Raw genomic sequence first — 7,500 nt, 5'->3', positions numbered from 1 at the left:
TCACCAATAGCAAATGACGTTGAGGATTGGTTGCATGATGAGCATTCCCGAATGGAACGGAATGTGTGTTCGACACATGCAAAGAGAAATAGAAATTAAAGGAAGATTCTTAGTCATTATTCGTGACGCACGAATTTGGCTGAAATTAATGTAAATGTAAGATAAGATCTCCCATTCGCAGCAGTTACAGTATTCCACGAGACAGCGTCGCACACGTGGCGGTCATTGACGTCACGTTCCATCAACGCTTACGCTCTCTATCGCATCCGCCGGATGACCCTGACCGCTACAATACATTCGAATCGCTTCCTATCGCCTATCACTAACCAAACCAGACGACTGCCGACCGAGGAGAATTCGTCATTCCCGCTAGCTTGCTGTCTCATTAAAACTATTCTAAAGCAATCTTATCACCATCGCTCAAAGCATACGAAATAATCAGTAGACGAAATAATCAGTAGAGGAGCGACTTTAGCGCACTTGAGCTGAAACAATCATTGGTTTCGATCGATGACCCGCGTGACACGGAAGAACCACGTTAGCGTGCCTCATGCTAGCTTCTTCTAGAATGCTCTTCGTGTGATCGATGGATGCATCGCAAATGGATAGCAGTATTCTGTAGGTTTCAATGTTAAGGCCATGGTTATGCGTCTAATGTAAACTTTAGCAGCGTTCAATCGACTCCATCATGGTGTCATGCAATCATTATTAGTCGACCTTTAAAAAAGAGGGCAAATTCACGTTGACCAAAACCAACTGGAATTCACAAACTCCTTTTAAAATATACGCATCTGTCCATTTAGCAGAAGATCGAATATGTAATGTGATATGAGTGGTAAGAGATGGGTAACTGAGCAAAACAGCAAACCAAGAGTCGCCAATGGAAGTAAATGATTTGGCATCCTCTCATCGCATCGCGCTCCAACGTTCTTAATCCGTACTAGAACTACTCAATGGCACACGACAAGCAACCGCCATTCTGATCAATAACACATCAAGCAACGCATGGCAACTAAATGTTAAAAACTGGTCGGTGGTGATGGGGACACTGTATAGAAATTCACCCGCTCCTTCCTGATCGTACCTGATCACCAGCACCAACGCTGTCGTCATCACGGTCAACATGTACACCCTGGGCAATGTTTGCTGATTGCTGTTCAATTGCAACGAGCAAATTTAACGTACGATAATCGAATCCTGTATGAGACGGAAATCCAATTGAATTAGGGGGAGCGTAATTTTGAATAGATGAGCATTCAGACTACATATGAATAATGAGTCTCTGCCCTTCGAAAGTGCGCGAGAACAGTAGTGTTTGTTGGCTAAAGTTTTGGGAAATTATTTAGGAACTTGCATCTTCACCGTTCCTTTTTTCACGATTCTGTGCAATTACCTTTAGATGAGTCATCGTAGCCAATATGCTGCACCGTTTCACGCACGACACGCTGATAATCGATGACGGCTTTGGAGGTGATCTCTCCGCACAGCAGGATCATGCCGGTTTTGGAGATCGTTTCTATTAGTGGAAATTGGAGTACAATATTATTGACCGCTGTTGAACAGAGAAACCGTCTGCCAATCACTTACCGCAAGCCACTTTGGCGTTCGGGTCCTGTTGCAAATGGGCATCTAGGATGGCGTCACTGATCTGATCGCACATTTTGTCTGAAAGAAAAGAGAAACAAGTATCATAAAACGCTCAACGTGAGCTAGAAGGCGATGATTCATTTCCATTCCCGGAACAGTGCACTCTAGACGGAGGGCTAGGTTAGTCGACATTCAGATAAGCGGAGCACGTGCTACAAGTGTGTCTTGGCGTCGTCCGATGTCTGGCATTATTTAATTTGATCTTAAAAGTCGCCAGCCAGCCGTCTATACATCTCTGCCCTCGTAAGCGACACGGTGAGCACAAACATCGGCGTAATTATACACCAAAAGCCACGGATCGTTCATGGTAGGCCACGACAGCGAAAGGGTCCAAAATGGCATTAAAACGAGCGGCGCCAAGAGAATGCGCACAAGAAAAGAAGTGAGCAAGAAGACGAAAAATAAAAATATAAACACATCGCGCGACGGGCAACCACGCCGTTTCGTCGTTATCTCGCGATGTCTCCCTCTCCTCTGTCCGCCGGCATAGAATACCGACATGAAAATGCGAACCCTCAATGGCCAGACGACCAAACGACATCCTGCGATCACGATTTTAGCCGGCTGCCGGTTAGTGCGTTTTACGTTGGCCTAAAGAAGTAATATTTCTCAGAACATTCCATCGAACATCTTCAAGGTGGGCGCCAAGATGATGAGCCGGGTGGTGGAGACGGCGGCGCCAATTTCGTTTGACTGTGTGGTCGTGCTGGTGGTTCGTCCAGCGTTGTAGGTGTGCGTGTCCACGCCTCGCACCCGGAGGGGGGATGGTACCGCGTAATAAAAATGCGACTCCACGTGTTTTCGGTCGCGCTGAGCCGATAGCAAAAGGCGGAACCAAGTGTGTGACGAACCCGATTACAGCCAGCGGGGATCGGGGAACCTATTTCTAAGTCGCAACAACTGCATGACCGATACGGGTTGACCTTAGCCAAAGGCATGATGCAAAACCACCGGGGAAAAACCCTCATGCAGCTCGCTGAGCAAACACACACCCCGGATGCCGCTCTGGAATGAAAAATCAATAATTTGCCATCCCGAGCCACGAAGGGCTGTCGGTCGGTCTAGTCTGCCTTGCTGCCAGCCTGCTGGTGTGTATTGCCTTGGGTTGGGCGTTGTTTCATCATCCGCGCGCGCTCGCCGTCTGAACCGAAAACACGCGGATGCGTTTCGTTTCACGCCAAAACACAGAGAATGCAAGTGGCCACGGATCTGTGCCAAAAATTGCGTAACGCAAAGGGAGGAACTCCTGCCCCGGGGGCCGTATGTGTGTGTTGTCTGCGAATTTACATGCACCGGCAGGCAGAGTTTGCGAATCCGCATGGGAAGTAGGCACACCACATCTCAAGGCCTAGTCGATGTTTTCTGGGCGGCCACACGGCAACGACGGTGGAACAGATACGCGCACACACGGCACCTAACCTAAAAATAAGAACCGGAGCAGCGCACACAAACGTACGGGGATGCCGCTGGCGCCCTCGTCGCACGGCATGATTCTGGTGTGGCCCCACCGCGATGATTCGCGGCCGGTCTCGCGAGCGGTTAGAGGCTGTAAAATCGTGAAAATCTTCAAACTGCTTACCGGGATGACCCTCGCCGACGGACTCGGAAGTGAAGAGGAAGGAGCAGCCGTCCTCCATCTCGTACCCGCTGTGGCCGTTCGCGGCCGAGAATCCGTTGCTCTTGGTCTGCGGCATTTTCTGCGACGATTCGATTTGCGGTTTATGCAAAGAAAGATCCTCTCTCAGGGCACACTTGGGACACTCCTTTAAGCGGGTTTTTTTCTAAACACAGGTCTCGTTGATGTGGTTTCTAAACACTGAACGCGTGGTGGATCGGTTGGAAAACTGTGTTGGGCACACGTGTGTTCTACAAAGAAGAAGTTAATTTTAGTTTGATAAGCAAATTCTATGGAACAATCTCGGGAGCCCCGCTTTGGCCCGTCTTCACTTCGCGAACTTTTGTGGAAAAGAGACCGAGGCAGGCGCTCTCGCTGCCCATCAGACCTCGCAGTCGCCTTGACAGACCCCCCGATGTGCACAGTGGGTGCGTTTTCATCGCAGTAACGCAGGCGCAAGAATACTGACTATTTCTGATTCTTATTTCTTTTTAATTAAGTGCAGTTGTTGGAGAAATGATAAAAAACTATGAGAAATCGTACCTATCCCAGGATAATCAATTGTTTAATAGAAGACAAAGGGTTTGAAAAGGCGCCTGATCTGAATGTAGAGTTCTGATTTTCACACAAAAAGTATTAATTGGTTCTAGAATAGTTTTACGAGAATTGAGGAAACATCCCTTTTTCCTTTCTGAATTTAGATCTGAATTTTGCCAAATTATAGTGTCCTGCCTCTGGCTTTCCACTGCCTATCGCAAAGCGCGCTATAAATTGTCCTGGAACTCCGCACACTAACCGAAAAAGAACCGGATGCCACAGGGAACGGAACACTCCGCGGAAACGTTGCACGTTGCTCGACGATTGAACTGGGACTGATTGTCCAGCGCCAGCTGTTCAGCATATTTTATAATGCGATACCCCTGACCGATTATTCTGCCAGTCACAGAAGATCGGCTGGCGTTCTGCTTCGGAACCTGCCTCGCGTGCTTGATAAGAAAGATTCTCGCGGTCGCGGAGTCAAAATAAGCTACCGGCGGAGCACCGCATCCCTCTGGTCTTCCTCCCCACTCCCTTGCTCTGCGCCGTTCAGCGCCGTCGATTTGCCCATTTCATTCTTATCGAAATCGTACGCTTGACCTCACTAGAACCGGCGTTCTATGTGATTGGCCATTCAGTAAACGAGAGGGAACGAAACGCTGAAAATATATGGCGCAATACCGCATTCACATCTCTTGACATCGCCCTCGACATGATAAGGGATCTTTGCGCTCAAATGCGGTAACAACGACGCCCGACGAAGGAACACGCGACCACGAGCTCGCGTTTATGATTTGGTTTGCAAATGATGACGCGGAAGATCTGCCCGCACGTCTCCAGCCGGTAGCTTCGTGTTTCCACAGATACGCCGGATGTGGCCAGGAATAGCATTTTAAACTCAAAAATAGTATCCAGCTATCCTTGACTATTGCTAGTCGCTAAATATACCGGCGCGGGAAGCTAAAAGCGGGACTCCTATCTAGCGGCAGTTTGCGCTGAAACGGATATTCAAAACTTTGTTTGTTTACCTTTGGTTGACAGTTGGTTCGTTCTCGCTCCCTCCCACCTATCTCGCCTCTTGCTCGCTCACCAGGTGGAATCGGGGGTGGGGATGTATCAGAATTTCTCGTGCGTGTCACCTAGAATGTTCGTGCTTTCGTTCCGCCGTAAGTTTTAAATCGCGCGCGCTATCCACCGCAAAAGAATCTGCGGTGCTCCTCCGTACAGTTGGTGGCAGGGATCCTCCCAGCGATGGATCAGCAGCACTATCATCAAACTCGCGAACATTCGATAAGAGGCCAGCAGTAGTGAAATATAGTGAACGCCGAGGTGCCAGCAAGGCCACGGAAGTCAAGGGTGAGCGGGCCGGCCGCAATTCACTTCACGTGCCGCAGTAGTATGACTCAATCGCTCAAGGACACGATGAAGTCAGGTGGCATATACTTTCTCGTGATTTGTGCATTCCTGTTTACTGCGTTCTACAACGTCGCCTCTGACGTGGACGTGAACCGTCCTGCGGTAATCGTCGCAGCAGCAGCACCAGCACCAGCTGCAACTCCGAAACCAATCGATTCGAATGCAACGTCAACAACCACAAATGGAACCACAACAACAGCTGCTGATGGCGCAACCACCGCTGGCGTCTCATCTTCCTCCGCCAACGTACCGGTGCCCGGAAATGGGTCCTCCCTGCCAGCTGCGGCTGCTACGCCAGCAACCGGGGTAACGGTAGCATCCAGTCCGGTGGTTGGTAACGTGACGACGACCGCGAACAGCAGCACAACGACGGCATCGGTGACTATGTCGCCTGAAAAAAGTGCCGTCGAGCAGGAACACTACAGCTCCATGTCGATCTTCTTCGTGCTGTGCGTGATCGCACTCGGCATTCTGTTGATTCACATGATGCTGCAGACCGGATTCCAGTATCTGCCGGAAAGTATCGTCGTGGTGTTCCTCGGTGCCCTGATCGGCCTTATCCTGAACGTTTCGTCCGTCAAACACATCGCCAACTGGGAACGGGAGGAAGTGTTCTCGCCGACCGCCTTCTTTCTCGTCCTGTTGCCACCGATCATCTTCGAGTCGGGCTACAATCTGCACAAAGGAAACTTCTTCCAAAACATCGGCTCCATTTTGGTGTTTGCCATTGTGGGCACCACCATCTCGGCGCTGGTCATCGGGTCGGGCGTTTATCTGCTGGGGCTGGCCGAGGTAGCCTATCGCTTGAACTTTGTCGAATCGTTCGCCTTCGGTTCGCTTATTTCAGCGGTCGATCCGGTGGCCACGGTCGCTATCTTCCATGCCCTGGATGTTGATCCCGTGCTGAACATGTTGGTGTTTGGAGAATCCATTCTCAACGATGCCATCTCCATCGTACTCACGACAACGGTCATGCCGATGGTTTCCGATCCCGGAACAAACACCGGGCAATCCATCTTTTCCGCCCTCAACACATTCTGCGCAATGTTCTTCGCTTCGGCCGGCATCGGAGTCGTGTTTGCGTTGATGAGTGCGCTCCTGTTGAAGCACATCGATCTGCGGAAGCATCCATCGCTCGAATTCGGATTGATGCTGGTGTTTACCTACGCACCGTACGTGCTGGCCGAGGGCATCCATCTATCCGGCATTATGGCGATCCTATTCTGTGGCATAGTAATGTCCCACTATACACATTTCAACCTTTCGACCGTTACGCAAATCACGATGCAACAAACGATGCGAACGCTCGCCTTCATTGCCGAAACATGCGTGTTCGCTTACCTGGGGCTGGCCATCTTTTCCTTCAAGCATCGCTGCGAGCTATCGTTCGTGATCTGGGCGATCGTGCTGTGTCTACTGGGGCGCGCCTGTAACATCTTCCCGCTGGCCTGGTTGGTCAATCGGTTCCGCGAGCACAAGATTACCAATCGCATGGCGTTCATCATGTGGTTCTCGGGCCTCCGGGGCGCTATCTCGTACGCACTGTCGCTGCACATGCAGTTCTCGACCGAAGAGTCACGGCATGTCGTAATCACCACGACGCTAATCATCGTCCTCTTCACAACGCTGTTCTTCGGGGGCTCGACCATGCCGCTCATGAAGTACCTTCAGGGTGGCAAAAAGGTGAAACGAGCCTCTCGGGCTGGCCGGGCTGGTCGCAAGCGCAAGGAGAAGGCCCTATCGCTCAGTAAAACGCGCGAATGGGGCCAAGCCATCGATTCGGAGCATCTGTCCGAGCTAACCGAGGAAGAGGAGGTCAGCTTTACGCAAGCCCGCATCGGAGGCTTTGCCCGGTGGGATCGCAAATTCTTTACTCCCTTCTTTACGCGTCGTTTCACACATCAGGTAATTAGGGAAAGTGGCATGTAAGCGATGTTCATTTTAATGGGATCATCTTTCTTTTAGGAACTGCATGATTGTAAGAGCCAAATGGCGGATCTCACCAACAAGTGGTACCAGGCGATCAGGATATCACCCGATGAACCGGAGGAAGAGGAAGACGACGACGGTGATGCCGATGCAGTATCGGAACGATCCACTACGAACATCGTGTTTCCCAGTTCGTCCGATCGGGGCCGAAAATCCTGATGCAAGGTGGAGGTGCCCGGTCACGGCCCGATACGCTCGCTCCCGGTAGCCACGTCACCGACGTCAACCATGGCCGAACCAGCGACAACCCCCGACGGTACCGTCGCCAGACTATACGATACGTCGCCACTACGCAC

General features: G+C 50.8%; 2 protein-coding genes across 3 annotated transcripts in view; one reads left to right on the top strand and one right to left on the bottom strand.

Annotated features, from left to right (window-relative positions):
* The window catches only part of LOC126570775 (S-adenosylmethionine synthase), a 7,960-nt gene extending 4,324 nt beyond the window's left edge, over nt 1–3,636 (bottom strand). Inside the window, exons 1-4 of one of the 2 annotated variants that reach the window (XM_050228762.1) lie at nt 3,227–3,636; nt 1,588–1,665; nt 1,394–1,516; nt 1,085–1,197 (exon numbers count right to left, since the gene is read on the bottom strand). In XM_050228762.1, coding sequence (XP_050084719.1) covers nt 1,085–1,197; nt 1,394–1,516; nt 1,588–1,665; nt 3,227–3,341 — 429 coding nt within the window. In that variant the 5' untranslated portion in view covers nt 3,342–3,636. The remainder of the gene's footprint in view (nt 1–1,084; nt 1,198–1,393; nt 1,517–1,587; nt 1,666–3,226) is intronic. The other variant, XM_050228761.1, reaches the window with a different exon arrangement.
* A 1,204-nt stretch (nt 3,637–4,840) lies between these two features.
* Nucleotides 4,841–7,500, top strand: part of LOC126570773 (sodium/hydrogen exchanger 8) — a 3,430-nt gene continuing 770 nt past the window's right edge. The window contains exons 1-2 of the mRNA XM_050228760.1: nt 4,841–7,120; nt 7,181–7,500. The exon at nt 7,181–7,500 is cut by the window's right edge and continues 770 nt beyond it. Of these exons, the coding sequence (XP_050084717.1) occupies nt 5,198–7,120; nt 7,181–7,363 (2,106 nt within the window). The 5' untranslated portion in view covers nt 4,841–5,197 and the 3' untranslated portion in view covers nt 7,364–7,500. The remainder of the gene's footprint in view (nt 7,121–7,180) is intronic.

Source organism: Anopheles aquasalis, chromosome 2 (assembly GCF_943734665.1).
Source record: "Anopheles aquasalis chromosome 2, idAnoAquaMG_Q_19, whole genome shotgun sequence".
Classification (NCBI taxonomy): domain Eukaryota; kingdom Metazoa; phylum Arthropoda; class Insecta; order Diptera; family Culicidae; genus Anopheles; species Anopheles aquasalis.
Note: the sequence above shows the minus strand (reverse complement) of the source record. Positions and strands in the feature narration are given on the sequence as shown.